Raw genomic sequence first — 19,433 nt, 5'->3', positions numbered from 1 at the left:
CTCATTTTCCTCCCAGAATTTTAGGAGGAAAAGTGCGTCTTATAATCCGAAAAATATGGTACATATTCCTACAACAGGTGTCGCCCCATAAATCAAAATGTGATTAATTGGGAACAATCATTTTACATATTAATCATTTGACTTTTTAAGTTGAAGACAAGAAACATTGAAAATATACATTAAAAAGAATAACTAAAGTAGACGATACAGGATCCCTGCTTAGCACCTCTGTATGCATTTAGTCACTCTTGTCAGGGTGTACATAAAAGGGAATCTATGGTTTCACCCATTCCCAACATGCCGGTTTGCGGCTTAGTTTTTTTTTCCCCATAACTTTTTTTTTTTTTGTTTCGCCTAGTGGACACCTAAGCCTAACATAAGCAGATAATTAAAAAGAAATATATACAAGTTCTACTGAATGCAGCTGTCAATCTGCTCAGCTCCAGCTGCTGTATACCATGACATGTATAACATAAATTACATCTAGTGAGGTTCCCTTTCCCCATTGTCGTCTGTTAAGTAACACTACCCCTTTATTATACTTACATAGCTTGGAAAACCTCATAAATCTGGATAAAAAAAAAATCCACACTTTAGTCTTTTTGTAATGGCACATTTTCCTGAAAAATGATTTACAAATACAATTGAGGGTATTTTAATTTTGAAAAAAAAATTATAATAAATCCATGTTAGCGGATCTATAGAAAAATGTATGTGGAAATGAAAATCATATAGTAAAGAAGGCATATAATATAAGTGTATAACAAAATGAGCAGACTACTCCCCGCTATTGTCCTGCCCTATCTAACTTCTTCTGTCCTTGACAGGTGGACGTAGGGGCTCTCAAGGAATACCACGCCCCGAAGCTACGGGACCCCGGGGCAAAGTCAAATCTGAACTGCGTAACAAACAGCAGATCCTGAAACAGAGGAAAGTAAAAGCAAAGCAACTTTTCTTACAAAAGGGTGGAATGAAGAAACTGAGAAACAACAAAACAAATCAAAAGGTCCACCAGATGAAGAAATCTGCCTTTGGTAGGGGGAAGAGCAATGGTTTCAAGAAAGGCAAAATGAAGAGATAGAGACCAGCTCATGGACCGTGTAGGACTTGTCTTGATTACGCATCGTCTTTTTTCAATTGCTATTTTTGCTGTTGGTTGTACACAAGACCTATGCAGCAAAAATCAGTTTTACTGCAAATTGCAGGAACTTGACACTCGTGTAGCTCATTAACTCTTGAATAACTATACATTAAGGAGGATTGCATACAGGTGTTGTTCCTGTGGCCAAAGATTTGGAATTTTATCTTAATTTTAGGCCAAATTCAGACATCCATGTGTCGCGGTCCAAGTATGACAGAAGTGGTCTCTTGACCTAAATTTGACAGCCTCATATACGCCAATGACTCCGCCAAGTTCGAGTCAGGAGACCTGCAGCCAACCCTTACATCACTTTCCTTCCTCAAACTATGATACACAGATGTCTGAATTTGGCTTTCGTTTGACACTGATATGAAAAGCCTTAGAAAACTGAGTGTATAAACTTTGTGAAATACTTCTGTACAATATATGTATAACAATGTGCACATATGATGATGGTTGCAGAGTTGAAATTAAATCCTGCCATCACTCAATGCAAAAAAAAAATATATATATATATATATATATATATATGTTTTCAGTCCTCTGAATCCAGTCATTTATGTGCTTCTCCTGGAAACAGCAATGACAACCAGAATGAAAACCTAAAAAAGAAAATTGCAGCTCTTTTGTAAGGAAGAAATTGAAATTGGGGTTAACTGTAGACAAAACTAAGTAGTCAAGACAGATTTAGGCTTTAGGTTATGCGCCCATGACCTCTTTCTAAGGTGGATTCCACCCAGAATCCGCCTGAAAAACCACCCCAAAAAGTGAACATAATGCAGAGTTATAAAATTACATACAGGTGCAACTCAATTAGAATATAATCAAAAAGTTAATATTTCAGTAATTCAATACAAAAAAGGAAATGCATATATTATATAGTCATTACACACAAAGTGATCTATTTCAAGTGTTTATTTCTGTTAATGATTATGGCTTACAGCGAATGAAAACCCAAAAGTCATTAACTCAGAAAATTAGAATAATTACCACAAAACACCTGCAAAAGCTTCCTAAGCATTTAAAATGGTCCCTTAGTCTGGTTCAGTAGGCTTATTAATGGAAAGTTGAGTGGAAGGAAAAAGTGTGGTAGAATAAGGTGCACAAGCAACCAGGATAACCGCAGCCTTGATAGCGTTGTTAAGAAAAGGCCATTCAAATATTTTGGGGAGATTCACAAGGAGTGGACTGTTGCTGGAGTTAGTGCTTCAAGAGCCACCACACACAGACGTATCCACAACATGGGCTACAACTGTTGCATTCCTTGTGTCAAGCCACTCATGATCAATAGACAATGCGAGAAGTATCTTACCTGGGCCAAGGAGAAAAAAATCTGCACTGTTGTTCAGTGGTCCAAGGTGTTGTTTTCAGATGAAAGTACATTTTGTATTTCATTTGGAAATCAAAGTCCCAGAGTCTGGAGGAAGAGTGGAGAGGCCACAATCCAAGTTGCTTGAGGTCTAGGGTGAAGTTTCCACAATCAGTGATGGTTTGGGGAGCCATGTCATCTGCTGGTGTAGGTCCACTGAGTTTTATCAAGATCAAAGTCAGCGCAACCATCTACCAGGAAATTTTAGAGCATCTAATGCTTCTATCTGCTGACAAGCTTTTTGGAGATGGCAATTTCATTTTCCAGCAGGATTTGGCTCCTGTCCACACCTCCAAAAGTACCAATACCTGGTTTAATAACCACAGTATTATTGTGCCTGATTGGCCAGCAACTCACCTGACCTAAACCCCATAGAGAATCTATGGGGTATTGTCAAGCTAACATATCAGCTGTGCCACCGGCTGATCACCTCCATGCCACGCCGCATTGATGCAGTAATTCATGCAAAAGGAGCCCCGACCAAGTATTGAGTGTATTTACTGTACATACTTTTCAGTAGGCGCTAACATTTCTGAGTTTAAAATACATTTTTAGTTGGTCTTATATAATATTCTAATTTTCTGAGATAATGACTTTTGGGTTTTCATTGGCTGTAAGCCATAATCATCAACATTAACAGAGATAAACACTTGATTTAGATCACTCTGTGTGTAATGACTCTATATAATGTGTTTCCTTTTTGTATTGAATTACTGAAATAAATTACCTTTTCTTTGTCGCTCCTAATTGGGAGACCCAGACAATTGGGGTGTATAGCTATGCCTCCGGAGGCCACACAAAGCATTACACTAAAAGTGTAAAGCCCCTCCCCTTCAGGCTATACACCCCCCGTGCTGCTACGGGCTCATCAGTTTTCTTGCTTTGTGCGAAGGAGGTCAGACATCCACGCATAGCTCCACAGCTTAGTCAGCAGCAGCTGCTGACTATGTCGGATGGAAGAAAAGAGGGCCCAAACAGGGCCCCCAGCATGCTCCCTTCTCACCCCACTCTTGTCGGCGGTGTTGTTAAGGTTGAGGTATCCATTGCGGGTACGGAGGCTGGAGCCCACATGCTGCTTTCCTTCCCCATCCCTCAATTAGGGCTCTGGGTGAAGTGGGATCTCATCGGTCTCCAGGCACAGGAGACCGTGCTCCATCCACAGCTCCTGAGGACCCTGCTGGATAGGAGCCGGGTATCGTTCAGGGACATGGCCCTGCTACTTGGAGGTACTCTGGGTCCCCGTGGGGACCGCGCACAGCAACACTCCAGCATTGCTGGGTGTGCTAGTGCACCGGGGACCGCAGCGCTGACTGCGTTTTGTGCCACTATACACTCAGCGTTGCTGAGTGTGTTTGTGTAGGGGGACTGCCGCGCTGGCCGCCGCTGCCATGGGTATCACTGCGGCGCGGCTGGGACTGTTAGTGCGCCGGGGACTTCCGCGCCGACCGCGCTTATACGGCGGCCGCGCTTATAACTCGAGTCCCCGGCTTCTGCGGCCTATTCTCTTTTTCTTCCCGCCCTCAGCCCTGCCAGTCAGGGGAAGGGCGGGACGCTGTACAGGGTATGGCTACAGTACAGCAGCACTGAGGGCTGGAGCATGCTTTGCATACTCCACCCCCCTCACTCTGCACAGTGGGGCACCAGTTCCCGCACTTTTCTGGGTCACGCCCACGGCTCCCTCCTCTCCTCAGGACGCTGGCAGCCATTACTCTCAGCTCTGCTAACGCTGGAGAGGACAGACAAGCTGAAAGAGACCCAGGCAGGAATTCTGGTGCCCACACAAACGCTTTGCAAGGGCGGTAAGCAGCACCTGTGGTGCTGGCCCCACTAGTGCAGAAGTGTATTTATAGTTTATGGATTATAGTCTATACTTTACACTGTATGGTGCACTGTTGATTTTTGGCTATATCCCCTCCTGTATTGCTCAGAGGAGACAACAGCATGTCGTCCACAAATAGCAAAGGACAGACTTACTATGCTGCCTGTGCAGCATGTACGGCTATACTGCCGGCAGGTTCCACTGACCCTCATTGTGTGCAATGCTCGGCCCCTGTGGCACTTTCTCAGCCGGAGCCTCTGCTAAGGGTGACCCAGGGAGATCCACCTGTTAACACTGTCCAGGTGACAGGGACGGAGTTTGCAGTTTTTACTGATAGACTTTCTGAGACTATGGCTAAGATATTAGAAGCCTTGCAGTCCAGGCCGGCATCTCAAGCCAGGGGCACTGTGGAATCATTGCCCCCTGGTCCCCCTCAGTTGGAACAGCAATGTCCTCCCGGGGTGTCTCATGGATCCCAGGGTGAGGTCTCTGACACGGACCGCAGCCCCAGACCGATTAAGCGAGCTCGCTATGATATCCCCTCGACATCATCTCAATGTTCAGGGTCTCAGCGAGAGGACTCTCTGTATGATGAAGCGGAGGTAGCTGATCAGGATTCTGATCCTGAAGCCGCTCTCAACCTTGATACTCCTGATGGGGACACCATAGTGAATGATCTTATTGCGTCCATCAATGAAATGTTGGATATTTCTCCCTCAGCTCCTCCAGTGGAGGAGTCAGCTTCTCAGCAGGAGAAATTCCGTTTCAGGTTTCCCAAGCGTACAAAGAGTATGTTTCTGGACCACTCTGACTTCAGAGAGGCAGTCCAGAAACACCGAGATTGTCCAGATAAGCGTTTTTCCAAGCGCCTTAAGGATACACGTTACCCTTTCCCCCCTGACGTGGTCAAGGGCTGGACTCAGTGTCCCAAGGTGGATCCTCCAATCTCCAGACTGGCGGCTAGATCCATAGTTGCAGTGGAAGATGGAGCTTCACTCAAGGATGCCACTGACAGACAGATGGAGCTCTGATTGAAATCCATCTATGAAGCTATCGGCGCGTCTTTTGCTCCAGCATTCGCAGCCGTATGGGCACTCCAAGCTATCTCAGCTGGTCAGGCGCAAATTGACGCACTCACACGTACGTCTGCGCCGCAGGTGGCGTCCATAACCTCTCAAACGTCGGCATTTGCGTCCTACGCTATTAATGCTGTCCTGGACTCGGTGAGCCGTACGGCGGTTGCAGCCGACAATTCGGTGGCAATACGCAGGGCCTTGTGGCTACGGGAATGGAAGGCAGATTCGGCTTCCAAAAAGTGCTTAACTGGTTTGCCATTTTCTGGCGACCGCTTGTTTGGTGAGAGATTGGATGAAATCATCAAACAATCCAAGGGAAAGGAAACATCCTTACCCCAGGCCAAACCAAAAACACCCCAACAAAGGAGGGGACAGTCGAGGTTTCGGTCCTTTCGGGGTGCGGGCAGGTCCCAATTCTCCTCGTCCAAAAGGCCGCAGAAGGATCAGAGAAACTCCGACGCGTGGCGGTCTAAATCACGCCCTAAAAAGACCGCCGGAGGTGCCGCTACCAAGGCGGCTTCCTCATGACTTACGGCCTCCTCACACCGCATCCTCGGTCGGTGGCAGGCTCTCCCGCTTTTGCGACACCTGGCTACCACAAGTAAAAGACCGTTGGGTGAGAGACATTTTGTCTCACGGTTACAGGATAGAGTTCAGCTCTCATCCTCCGACTCGATTCTTCAGCACATCTCCGCCTCCCGAGCGAGCCGATGCTCTGCTGCAGGCGGTGGACATTCTGAAGGCAGTAGGAGTGGTGGTCCCGGTTCCTCTTCAGCAACAGCGTCACGGTTTCTACTCCAACCTGTTTGTGGTTCCAAAGAAGGACGGGTCCTTCCGTCCTGGTTTGGACCTAAAACTGCTCAACAAACACGTAAGGACCAGGCGGTGGCGGATGGAATCCCTCCTCCACTCTCAGGGTCACTCTGTGATACCCTACTTAGACGATCTGCTGGTCAAGGCACCCTCTCAAAAGGCATGCCAACACAGCCTCAACGTCACTCTGGAGATTCTCCAGAGTTTCGGGTGGATCATCAATTTTCCAAAGTCAAATCTGACACCGGTCCAATCGCTGACATATCTTGGCATGGAGTTTCATACTCGTCCAGCGATAGTGAAGCTTCCGCTGGACAAACAGCGTCCGCTACAGACAGGGGTACAATCTCTCCTTCAAGGTCGGTCACACCCCTTGAGGCGCCTCATGCACTTCCTGGGGAAGATGGTGGCAGCAATGGAAGCAGTACCTTTCGCGCAGTTTCACCTGCGTCTCCTTCAAGGGGACTGGGATGTGGTTACGACGGACGCGAGCCTGTCAGGGTGGGGAGCAGTTTTTCTCCACCACAGGGCTCAGGGTACGTGGACTCAGCAAGAGTCCTCACTTCAGATCAATGTATTGGAGATCAGGGCAGTGTATCTTGCCCTAAAAGCGTTCCAGCAGTGGCTGGAAGGCAAGCAGACCCGAATTCAGTCGGACAACTCCACAGCGGTGGCTTACATCAACCACCAAGGTGGGACACGCAGTCGGCAAGCCTTCCAGGAAGTCCGGCGGATTCTGCTGTGCGTGGAAGACGATTGGTCGCAGTTTCAGCTTCCTTAGGTGTTTCCTCCTCTGGCACTGTTGCCCAGAGTGTTACGCAAGATCAGGGCCGACTGCCGCCGCGCCATCCTCGTCGCTCCAGACTGGCCGAGGAGGTCGTGGTACCCAGATCTGTGGCATCTCATGGTCGGCCACCCGTGGGCACTGCCAGATCGACCAGATTTGCTGTCTCAAGGGCCGTTTTTCCATCTGAATTCTGCGGCCCTCAACCTGACTGTGTGGCCATTGAGTCCTGGATCCTAGCGTCTTCAGGATTTTCTCAAGAGGTCATTGCCACTATGAGACAGGCTAGGAAACCAACGTCCGCCAAGATCTACCACAGGACGTGGAAAATATTCCTGTCGTGGTGCTCTGCTCAGGCGTTTTCTCCCTGGCCTTTTGCCTTGCCCACTTTTCTGTCCTTTCTTCAATCCGGATTGGAAAAGGGTTTGTCGCTAGGCTCCCTTAAGGGACAAGTCTCTGCGCTCTCTGTGTTTTTTTCAGAAGCGCCTGGCCAGGCTCCCACAGGTACGCACGTTCCTGCAGGGCGTTTGTCACATCGTCCCTCCTTACAAGCGTCCGTTAGAACCCTGGGATCTGTACAGGGTGCTGATGGTCCTTCAGAAACCACCGTTCGAGCCAATGAAGGATATTTCGCTCGCACGCCTTTCGCAGAAAGTGGTTTTTCTAGTAGCAGTCACCTCACTTCGGAGAGTGTCTGAGTTGGCAGCGTTATCATGCAAAGCTCCTTTCCTGGTGTTTCACCAGGACAAGGTGGTTCTGCGTCCGGTTCCGGAATTCCTCCCTAAGGTGGTATCCCCTTTTCATCTCAATCAGGACATCTCCTTACCCTCGTTTTGTCCTCATCCAGTTCACCAATGTGAAAAGGATTTGCACTTGTTAGATCTGGTGAGAGCACTCAGACTCTACATTTCTCGTACGGCGCCCCTGCGCCGCTCGGATGCACTCTTTGTCCTTGTCGCTGGCCAGCGTAAAGGGACACAAGCTTCCAAATCAACCCTAGCTCGGTGGATCAAGGAACCAATTCTCGAAGCTTACCGTTCCTCGGGGCTTCCGGTTCCCTCAGGACTGAAGGCCCATTCTACCAGGGCCGTGGGAGCGTCCTGGGCCTTGCGACACCAGGCTACGGCTCAGCAGGTGTGTCGGGCAGCTACCTGGTCGAGCCTGCACACTTTCACAAAACACTATCAGGTGCATACCTACGCTTCGGCGGATGCCAGCCTAGGTAGGCAAGTCCTTCAGGCGGCAGTTGCCCACCTGTAGGACGGGGCCGTTACGGCTCTATTATGAGGTATTATTTACCCACCCAGGGACTGCTTTTGGACGTCCCAATTGTCTGGGTCTCCCAATTAGGAGCGACAAAGAAGAAGGGAATTTTGTTTACTTACCGTAAATTCCTTTTCTTCTAGCTCCAATTGGGAGACCCAGCACCCGCCCCTGTTTTTTGTATACACATGTTGTTCATGTTAAATGGTTTCAGTTCTCCGATATTCCTTCGGATTGAATTTACTTTAAACCAGTTTATAATTTTTTCCTCCTTCTGGCTTTTGCACCAAAACTGATGAGCCCGTAGCAGCACGGGGGGTGTATAGCCTGAAGGGGAGGGGCTTTACACTTTTAGTGTAATGCTTTGTGTGGCCTCCGGAGGCATAGCTATACACCCCAATTGTCTGGGTCTCCCAATTGGAGCTAGAAGAAAAGGAATTTACGGTAAGTAAACAAAATTCCCTTCTTCTTTGTCGCTCCATTGGGAGACCCAGACAATTGGGTGTATAGCTTCTTCCTCCGGAGGCCACACAAAGTATTACACTTTAAAAAGTGTAACCCCTCCCCTCTGCCTATACACCCTCCCGTGGATCACGGGCTCCTCAGTTTTATGCTTTGTGTGGAAGGAGGCACACATCCACTCATGCATTCTCATACTTAGTTATGTCGGTTGGAAGAAAAGAGGGCCCCCATGGGGCCCCCGGCATGTTCCCTTCTCACCCCACTACGTCGGCGGTGTTGTTAAGGTTGAAGTACCCATTGCGGGTACAGAGGCTGGAGCCACATGCCATCTCCTTCACCATCCCTTAGCGGCTCTGGGAGAAGTGGGATCCTAAGCGGTCATCCATTTACTGGGACCGTGCTCCCTCCGCAGCCCCTGTGGGAACCTGCCGGACCGGAGCCTCTTCAACCTCAGGGACCGGGCCCTGCAACTCAAAGGTACTCTGTGTCCCCATTGGGGACTGTGCAGGGAGCGCACCTTCTTCCCGGAAGCCGCGGCAGCTGCTGAATTGAGAAGGCCGGTGGACTTCCGCGCCGACCGTGCCTGCTTGTCGGGCGCGGTCTCAAATTTAGTCCCTGGCTTCATCGTGGCCTAGTCGCAAAAATCCCGCCCCCGGGCCTGCCTGTCAGGGGTAAGGGCGGGATTACCGACCTGACGTCGGATGTGAGGGCTGGAGCATCCTACATGTTTTCCTCCCCCCTCAATGATCACTGTGGGGACCCCAGATTCCCGCACTTTCCTGGCGCCGCCCACGGCTCCACTCCTCCCCTGAGAGCTCCGGCAGCCATTTTTTGGCATTCTGCCGGTGGAGGATTCTCAGTGAACAGCTCTGCAGCTCCGGGGGATCTAAGGCAGGGAATCTGGAGGACACACTCCGCTTGTTAGCGGTCGGTAAGCCACACCGGTCACCCGGTGCTGGTCCCCCTAGGGTGCCGGAATAGATACGTATGTATATATATATATATATATATATATATATATCTGTTCGGTCGGGCTGTATACCCCTTTCCCATATACCCTCAGTGATCACTCTCCTAGGAGATAACAGCATGTCGTCCACAAGGAGCAAAGCTGCTAAGGCACAGGGTTTTTCTTCATCGTTCCTTATGGGAGACCCAGACCATGGGTGTATAGCTTCTGCCTCCGGAGGACACACAAAGTACTACACTAAAAAGTGTAGCTCCTCCCTCCGAGCATATACACCCCCTGGAAGACCACATCTAGCCAGTTCAATGCTTTGTGTTCAGGAGGTCACACACACACATGCATTCTCATCTGATTTTTTGATTTTTGATTTCAAAGAGTTGGAAGAAAAGCGGGTCCAAGCTGGACTCCCGGCATGTCCCTTCTCACCCCACTGTGTCGGCGGTGCTGTTAAGGTTGATTTACAAGGCTGGAGCCTTACATGCCGCGCTCCTTCACCATCCCTCGGGCTCTGGCTTGAAGTGGGAGCCATCACGGTTCTCTCTGCTTTGCAGGAGACCGGTCTCCATCCGCAGCCCTTTCAGGACCCTGCCGGATGGAGCGCTCACCCCTCAGGGACCTGGCCCTGCGTCTCATAAGCTAAGTATTGAGACGTTATTGAAGGGTCCCTTGTGCATTTATTGTGGGGAGAGTGTGTTATGTCACTGTGCTGTGATTTCCGGCCGGTTCTCTGGTTTTCTCCTGAGAACCGCGCCGAGGGTGCCTGCTCGTCGGCCGCGTGAGAAAATTTAGGCCCCGGCTTCGGCTGCGGCCTAGTTTCGTTTTCACTGCCCCTGCATGTCAGTCATGCAGAGGAACAGTGCTGCGCCGCCCACCGGCCGTTCAGCTCAGGGGAGGACACTCCTCTCGGAGGAGATGTTTCCCTCCCCTGTATTTCTCCTTGGCCCTCCGGTTCCCGCTCTTGGACTAAATCCCGCCCCCCCTCCTCACTCCGGCGCCATTTTATCAGCGTTTACACACTGATCGGCGCTGGCTGCTGCAGCTCTGCATCTGTCTGGGGGTCCAAGCTGTGGAATCCGGAGGGCACACAAAACGGTCTGGTAAGCCACAACCTCTGGTTGTGGACTTTATTATACACTCTCTGAGGGTCATTCTGAAGGAGTGTGTTCTTTACTGCAGAGCCTCCACCTCAGCAGCATGTCTCTCACTAGGAGCAAGGCTGCAAGGCTTTACTCTATATGCACTGCATGTCAGCTCATACTGCCTGAACCGAGCACATATCCACATTGTGATGCCTGCTCTAACATGGTGGTGCCTCAGCCTGGAGTCTCCCCAGGGGTCCCTCCGGCTGCTCCGGCCCCGGTGGCTGAACCCCCGGCTTGGGTAGCATCGTTTTCTAAAGCTATCTCCCAGTCCTTTGCCGACTCCATGGGACAGCTGTCCCGGACTCTGCTGACCATGCATCAACCCCCTTCTCAGGGCGCCTCTGCTGCTCCGACTCGCTCTGCAGAGCTCACAGAGGATTTTTCATCTGTTCCCGGACCCCGTCCTCCTAAACGGAGATGCAGGGACTCTTCTCCTTCCTCGTCCCATGGCTCTGATTCACGAGCTGAATTGCAGGGCGAGGAGGATGCCTTTACTGTGGGCTCGTACGCTACCTCTATGTACTCCATTGATTTATCTGAAGGGGATGCGGATGTTAGTGACTTGATTGCGTCCATTAATTCCGTACTGGACCTCAATCCGCCAGCGTCTGAGGAACAAGCCTCTCTGGTAGAAAAACACCAGTTTACCTCACCTAAGAGAGCAAGGAGTATGTTTTTTAACCACTCCAGTTTTCAGGCCACTGTGACCAAGCTCAGGGCCTGTCCTGACAAACTCTTCCCAAAGCGTAGTTCTGATGAACGTTTTCCCTTTCCACCAGAGGTGGTCAAGGAGTGGGCTCATTCACCAAAGGTAGATCCTCCGGTGTCTAGAATCTCAGCCCGGACAGTTGTATCTGTGGCCGATGGCACCTCACTCAAGGATCCCACTGACCGCCAGGTTGACCTTCTGGCCAAATCTGTTTATGAGGCGGCAGGGGCCTTGTTCTCCCCGTCTTTTGCAGCGGTGTGGGCTCTTAAGGCCGTCTCTGCTTCTCTGGAGGAGATGCATTCCCTCACCAGGGACTCTATGCCCGTAATGGTTGCCTTAACTTCCCAGGCTTCGGCTTTTTCATCCTATGCCATGTCTGCCATTCTGGAGGCTTCTCACCGCACGGCGGTGGCTTCCGCTAATTCCCTCGCGATCCGCAGGATCTTGTGGTTTCGAGAGTGGAAAGCAGACGCTTCTTCTAAGAAGTACCTTGCTGGGCTCCCCTTTGCTGGGTCCCGGCTGTTCGGTGAACAACTGGATGAAATTATTAAGGAAGCTACTGGCGGGAAGAGTACTTCCTTGCCACAAACTAAAACCAGGAAACCTGTCCAGGGCAGGAACCAGTCGAGGTTTCGCTCCTTTCGTTCCTCTAACTGGTCATCCTCTAAGCCCTCAGCCTCGTCCACTAACTCAGCCAAGGATCGAAAACCCAGCTGGCGCACGAAGCCGCGTCCTCAGAAGAGCGGAGGAGCCGCTGCCACTAAGGCAGCCTCCTCTTGACTATCTGGCTGCGCCAGCAACGTCCTTGGTCGGTGGCAGGCTCTCCCACTTTGGCGACGTGTGGTTCCAACACGTCTCCGATCAGTGGGTGCGGGATATCATCTCCCACGGCTATAGGATAGAATTTTCTTCCAGCCCGCCAAACAGATTTTTTCTGTCCACTCCCCGCTGCTCCAAAGCCGCCGTCTTCTCTCAGGCCGTGGCTTCCTTGCAGGCCAACGGAGTAATTGTACCGGTTCCCGCCCGGGAACGGTTCAGAGGTTTCTACTCAAACCTCTTCCTAGTCCCCAAGAAGGACGGTTCCTTCCGGCCCATCCAGGATCTCAAGCTTCTCAACAAGCTTGTTCAGGTGCGGCACTTTCGCATGGAATCTCTGCGATCGGTCATTGCCTCAATGACCCAAGGAGATTTTCTAGCATCCATCGACATCAGAGATGCTTATCTGCATGTGCCAATTGCAGTTTCACACCAGCGTTGGCTACGTTTTGCAATCGGAGAGGAACATTTCCAATTCGTGGCTCTCCCCTTCGGGTTAGCCACGGCCCCTCGTGTATTCACCAAGGTCATGGCAGCAGTGGTTGCGGTTCTGCACCTCCAGGGGTTGGCAGTGATTCCTTACCTGGACGACCTTCTAGTCAAGGCTTCATCCAGTGCAGACTGTCAGCGGAGTGTCTCTCTCACTCTCGCCACGCTTGTTCAATTCGGGTGGCTTGTCAATCTGCCCAAGTCCACTCTGACCCCGACCCAGGAACTTACGTACCTAGGGATGCAATTCGAGACTCTGCCGGCACTTGTGAAGCTGCCCTTAGTCAAACAGCAGTCCCTTCATCTGGCGGTACGCTCTCTGCTGAGGCCCCGCCGTCATTCCATCAGGCACCTCATGCAGGTGCTGGGTCAGATGGTGGCGTCAATGGAAGCGGTTCCCTTTGCCCAGTTCCATCTGCGTCCCCTGCAGCTGGACATTCTCCGCTGTTGGGACAAGCGGACCTCTTCCTTGCACAGGCTGGTGGATCTGTCGCCACAGACCAGGAGCTCTCTTCAGTGGTGGCTTCGGCCCCTCTCCCTGTCCCAGGGACGCTCCTTTCTGGCCCCGTCCTGGGTGATTCTCACCACGGATGCCAGTCTATCCGGCTGGGGAGCAGTGTTTCTCCACCACCGAGCACAGGGCACTTGGACTCCGTCCGATTCAGCCCTCTCGATCAATGTGCTGGAAATCAGAGCTGTGCTCCTAGCTCTCGTAGCCTTTCACCACCTGTTGGCAGGCAAGCACATTCGAGTCCAGTCAGACAACGCGACAGCAGTTGCCTACATCAATCACCAAGGCGGGACTCGCAGCCGCCTAGCAATGTTGGAAGTTCAACGTATCCTTCAGTGGACGGAGGACTCCAAGTCCACCATATCCGCAGTCCACATCCCAGGCGTAGAAAACTGGGAGGCAGATTATCTCAGCTGTCAGACCGTGGACAGCGGCGAGTGGGCCCTGCATCCGGCAGTGTTCCGGTCAATCTGCCGCAAGTGGGGCACTCCGGAAGTGGATCTAATGGCATCCCGGCACAACAACAAGGTCCCGGTTTACGTGGCTCGCTCCCACGATCCTCAGGCCTTGGCGGCGGACGCGCTGGTTCAGGATTGGTCCCAGTTCCGTCTGGCCTACGTGTTTCCCCCTCTAGCTCTCTTGCCCAGAGTCCTGCGCAAGATCAGAATGGAGGGCCGTCGGGTCATAATAATTGCTCCAGACTGGCCCAGGCGAGCTTGGTACCCAGACCTGCTCCGTCTGTCCGTAGAGGTGCCGTGGCATCTCCCGGACCGCCCAGACCTTCTCTCACAAGGTCCGTTTTTCCGCCAGAATTCTGCGGCTCTCAGATTGACGGCGTGGCTCTTGAGTCCTGGATCCTGACGGCTTCAGGCATTCCTTCCGAGGTCATCTCCACTATGACTCAGGCTCGGAAGTCTTCCTCGGCCAGGATTTACCACAGGACTTGGAGAATTTTCCTGTCCTGGTGTCGCTCTTCCGGCCATGCTCCTTGGCCGTTTTCCTTGCCGACCATCCTGTCCTTTCTACAGTCCGGTCTGCAGCTAGGACTATCCCTCAATTCCCTCAAGGGACAGGTCTCGGCTCTGTCAGTGTTGTTCCAGCGGCGTATCGCCCGACTGGCCCAGGTGCGCACCTTCATGCAGGGCGCATCTCACATCATTCCGCCTTACCGGCGGCCTCTGGATCCCTGGGACCTCAATCTGGTCCTCACGGCCTTACAGAAACCCCCCTTTGAGCCTCTTAGGGAGGTTTCTTTGTTTCGTCTTTCACAGAAAGTGGTCTTTCTGGTGGCCATAACTTCTCTCAGGAGAGTCTCTGATTTGGCTGCGCTCTCTTCGGAGTCACCCTTTTTGGTTTTTCACCAAGACAAGGTGGTTCTCCGTCCGACTCCGGACTTTCTCCCTAAGGTGGTGTCTCCTTTCCACCTTAACCAGGATATTTCATTGCCTTCCCTTTGTCCGGCCCCTGTGCATCACTTTGAGAAAGCGTTGCATACTTTAGATTTGGTGCGGGCGCTCCGGATCTATGTGTCACGCACCGCTGCCCTTAGGCGGTGCACCTCTCTTTTCTTCATCGTTCCTTATGGGAGACCCAGACCATGGGTGTATAGCTTCTGCCTCCGGAGGACACACAAAGTACTACACTAAAAGTGTAGCTCCTCCCTCCGAGCATATACACCCCCTGGATGACAAATCTAACCAGTTTCAATGCTTTGTGTTCAGGAGGTCACACACACACATGAATTCTCTGATTTTTGATTTTTTGATTTCAAAGATTTGGAAGAAAAGCGGGTCCAGTCTGGACTCCCGGCATGTCCCTTCTCACCCCACTGTGTCGGCGGTGCTGTTAAGGTTGACTTTACAAGGCTGGAGCCTTCACATGCCGCGCTCCTTCACCATCCCCTGAGGCTCTGGCTTGAAGTGGGAGCCATCACGGTTCTCTCTGCTTTGCAGGAGACCGGTCTCCATCCGCAGCCCTGTCAGGATCCTGCCGGACGGAGCGCTCAGCCCCCCCCAGGGACATGGCCCTGCGTCTCATAAGCTAAGTATTGAGACGTTATTCAGGGGTCCCTTGTACATTTATTGAGGGGGGAGTGTGTTTGTTAACCTTGCTGTGATTTCCGGCCGGTTCTCTGGGTTTTTCCTGAGAACCGCGCCGAGGGTGCCTGCTCGTCGGCCGCATCTAAAAATCTAGGCCCCGGCTTCAGTTGCAGCCTAGTTTCGTTTTCAGTTCCCCTGCATGTCAGTCATGCAGGGGAACAGTGCGGCGCCGCCCACCGGCCGTTCAGCAGAGGGGAGGACACTCCTCTCTGAGATGTTTCCCTCCCCTGTATCTCTCCTTGGCCCTCCGGTTCCCGCTCTTGGGCTAATCCCCGCCCCCCCTCCTCACTCCAGCGCCATTTTATCAGCGTTCTCACACTGATCGCCGCTGGCTGCTGCAGCTGCTGCATCCTCTGGGGGTCTGAGCTGTGGAATCCGGAGGGCACACAAAAACCGGTCTGGTAAGCCACAACCTCTGGTTGTGGGCTTTATTATACACTCTCAGGGGGTCATTCTAAAGGAGTGTATTCTTTACTGCAGAGCCTCCACCTCAGCAGCATGTCTGTCACTAGGAGCAAGGCTGCAAAGCTGTACTCTATATGCACTGCATGTCAGCTCATTCTGCCTGAACCGAGCACATATCCACATTGTGATGCCTGCTCTAACATGGTGGTGCCTCAGCCTGGAGCCTCCTCAGGGGTCCCTCCGGCTGCTCCGGCCCCGGTGGCTGAACCCCCGGCTTGGGTAGCATCTTTTTCCAGAGCTATCTCCCAGTCTTTTGCCGACTCCATGGGACAGCTGTCCCGGACTCTGCTGACCATGCATCAGCCCCCTTCTCAGGGCGCCTCTGCCGCTCCGACTCGCTCTGCAGAGCTAACAGAGCATGTTTTAGGACCCCGTCCTCCTAAACGGAGACGCAGGGACTCTTCTCCTTCCTCGTCCCACGGCTCTGATTCACGAGCTGAATTGCAGGGCGAGGAGGATACTTTTACTGTGGGCTCAGACGCTACCTCTATGTACCCCATTGCATCCATTAACTCCGTTCTGAACCTCAATCCACCAGCGTCTGAGGAACAAGCCTCTCTGGTAGAAAAACACCAGTTTACCTCACCTAAGAGAGCAAGGAGTATGTTTTTTAACCACTCCAGTTTTCAGGCCACTGTTACCAAGCCCAGGGCCTGTCCTGACAAACGCTTCCCAAAGCGTAGTTCTGATGACCATTTTCCCTTTCCACCAGAGGTGGTCAAGGAGTGGGCTCAGTCCCCAAAGGTAGACCCTCCGGTGTCTAGAATCTCAGCCCGGACAGTCGTATCTGTGGCCGATGGCACCTCTCTTAAGGATCCCACTGACCGCCAGGTTGACCTTCTGGCCAAATCTGTATATGAGGCGGCAGGAGCCTCGTTCTCCCCGTCCTTTGCAGCAGTGTGGGCTCTTAAGGCAGTCTCTGCTTCTCTGGCGGAGATACATTCCCTCGCCAGGGACTCTATACCCGAGATGGTTGCCTTAACTTCCCAGGCTTCGGCTTTTTCATCCTATGCCATGTCTGCCATTCTGGAGGCTTCTCACCGCACGGCGGTGGCTTCCGCTAATTCCCTCGCGATCCGCAGGATCTTGTGGCTTCGAGAGTGGAAAGCAGACGCTTCTTCCAAGAAGTATCTTGCTGGGCTCCTCTTTGCTGGGTCCCGGCTGTTTGGTGAACAACTGGATGAAATAATTAAAGAAGCTACTGGCGGGAAGAGTACTTCCTTGCCACAAACTAAAACCAGGAAACCTGTCCAGGGCAGGAACCAATCGAGGTTTCGTTCCTTTCGTTCCTCTAACTGGTCATCCTCTAAGCCCTCAGCCTCGTCCACTACCGCAGCCAAGGATCGTAAACCCAACTGGCGCGCGAGGCCGCGTCCTCAGAAGCCCGGAGGAGCCGCTGCCACTAAGGCAGTCTCCTCTTGACTATCTGGCTGCGCCAGCAACGTCCTTGGTCGGTGGCAGACTCTCCCACTTTGGCGACGTGTGGTTTCAACACGTCTCCGATCAGTGGGTGCGGGATATCATCTCCCACGGCTACAGGATAGAATTTTCTTCCAGCCCGCCAAACAGATTTTTTCTGTCCACCCCCCCCTGCTCCAAAGCCGCCGCCTTCTCTCAGGCCGTGGCATCCCTGCAGGCCAACGGTGTAATTGTTCCGGTTCCCGCCCGGGAACGGTTCAGAGGTTTCTACTCAAACCTCTTTCTAGTCCCCAAAAAGGACGGTTCCTTCCGGCCCATCCTGGATCTCAAGCTTCTCAACAAGCATGTTCAGGTGCGGCACTTTCGCATGGAATCTCTGCGATCGGTCATTGCCTCAATGACCCAAGGAGATTTTCTAGCATCCATCGACATCAGAGATGCTTATCTGCATGTGCCAATTGCAGTTTCACACCAGCGTTGGCTACGCTTTGCAATCGGAGAGGAACATTTCCAATTCGTGGCTCTCCCCTTCGGGTTAGCCACGGCCCCTCGTGTGTTCACCAAGGTCATGGCAGCAGTGGTTGCGGTCTTGCACCTCCAGGGGTTGGCAGTGATCCCCTACCTGGACGACCTTCTAGTCAAGGCCTCATCCAGTGCAGACTGCCAGCGGAGTGTCTCGCTCACTCTCGCCACGCTCGTTCAGTTCGGGTGGCTTGTCAACCTGCCCAAGTCCACTCTGACCCCGACCCAGGGACTTCTGTACCTAGGGATGCAATTCGAGACTCTGCCGGCACTTGTGAAGTTGCCCTTAGTCAAACAGCAGTCCCTTCATCTGGCGGTGTGCGCTCTGCTGAGGCACCGCCGTCATTCCATCAGGCACCTTATGCAGGTGCTGGGTCAGATGGTGGCGTCAATGGAAGCGGTTCCCTTTGCCCAGTTCCATCTGCGTCCCCTGCAGCTGGACATTCTCCGCTGTTGGGACAAGCGGACCTCTTCCTTGCACAGACTAGTGGCTCTGTCGCCACAGACCAGGAGCTCTCTTCAGTGGTGGCTTCGGCCCCTCTCTCTGTCACAGGAACGCTCCTTCCTGACTCCGTCCTGGGTGATTCTCACCACGGATGCCAGCCTCTCCGGTTGGGGAGCAGTATTTCTCCATCACCGAGCACAGGGCACTTGGACTCCGTCCGAATCAGCCCTCTCGATCAATGTGCTGGAAATCAGAGCTGTGTTTCTAGCTCTCCTAGCCTTTCACCACCTGTTGGCGGGCAGGCACATTCGAGTCCAGTCGGACAACGCGACAGCGGTTGCCTACATCAATCACCAGGGCGGGACTCGCAGCCGCCTGGCGATGTTGGAGGTTCAACGAATCCTCCAGTGGACGGAGGACTCCAAGTCCACCATATCAGCAGTCCACATCCCAGGCGTAGAAAACTGGGAGGCCGATTATCTCAGCCGTCAAACCGTGGACAGCGGCGAGTGGGCCCTGCATCCGGCAGTGTTCAGGTCAATCTGCCGCAAGTGGGGCACTCCGGAAGTGGATCTAATGGCATCCCGGCACAACAACAAGGTTCCGGTTTACGTGGCTCGCTCCCACGATCTTCAGGCCTTCGCAGCGGACGCGCTGGTTCAGAATTGGTCCCAGTTCCGTCTGGCCTATGTGTTTCCCCCTCTAGCTCTCTTGCCCAGAGTTCTGCGCAAGATCAGAATGGAGGGCCGTCGAGTCATAATCATTGCTCCGGACTGGCCCAGGCGAGCTTGGTACCCAGACCTGCTCCGTCTGTCCGTAGAGGTGCCGTGGCATCTCCCGGACCGCCCAGACCTTCTCTCTCAAGGTCCGTTTTTCCGCCAGAATTCTGCGGCTCTCAGATTGACGGCGTGGCTCTTGAGTCCTGGATCCTGACGGCTTCAGGCATTCCCTCTGAGGTCATCTCCACTATGACTCAGGCTCGGAAGTCTTCTTCGGCCAAGATTTACCACAGGACTTGGAGGATTTTCCTGTCCTGGTGTCGCTCTTCCGACCATGCTCCTTGGCCGTTCTCCTTGCCGACCATCCTGTCTTTTCTACAGTCCGGTCTACAGCTAGGACTGT

The 19,433-nt window shown here is 52.4% G+C and overlaps 1 protein-coding gene across 1 annotated transcript in view; it reads left to right on the top strand.

The window, feature by feature from the left end:
* DDX54 (DEAD-box helicase 54) overlaps window positions 1–1,698 on the top strand; it is a 34,760-nt gene extending 33,062 nt beyond the window's left edge. The window contains exon 20 of the mRNA XM_075320000.1: window positions 828–1,698. Within this exon, the coding sequence (XP_075176115.1) occupies window positions 828–1,081 (254 nt within the window). The 3' untranslated portion in view covers window positions 1,082–1,698. The remainder of the gene's footprint in view (window positions 1–827) is intronic.
* Window positions 1,699–19,433: the final 17,735 nt, after the last annotated feature.

The sequence above is a fragment of the Anomaloglossus baeobatrachus genome, chromosome 1 (genome assembly GCF_048569485.1).
Source record: "Anomaloglossus baeobatrachus isolate aAnoBae1 chromosome 1, aAnoBae1.hap1, whole genome shotgun sequence".
Classification (NCBI taxonomy): Eukaryota; Metazoa; Chordata; class Amphibia; order Anura; family Aromobatidae; genus Anomaloglossus; species Anomaloglossus baeobatrachus.
Note: the sequence above shows the minus strand (reverse complement) of the source record. Positions and strands in the feature narration are given on the sequence as shown.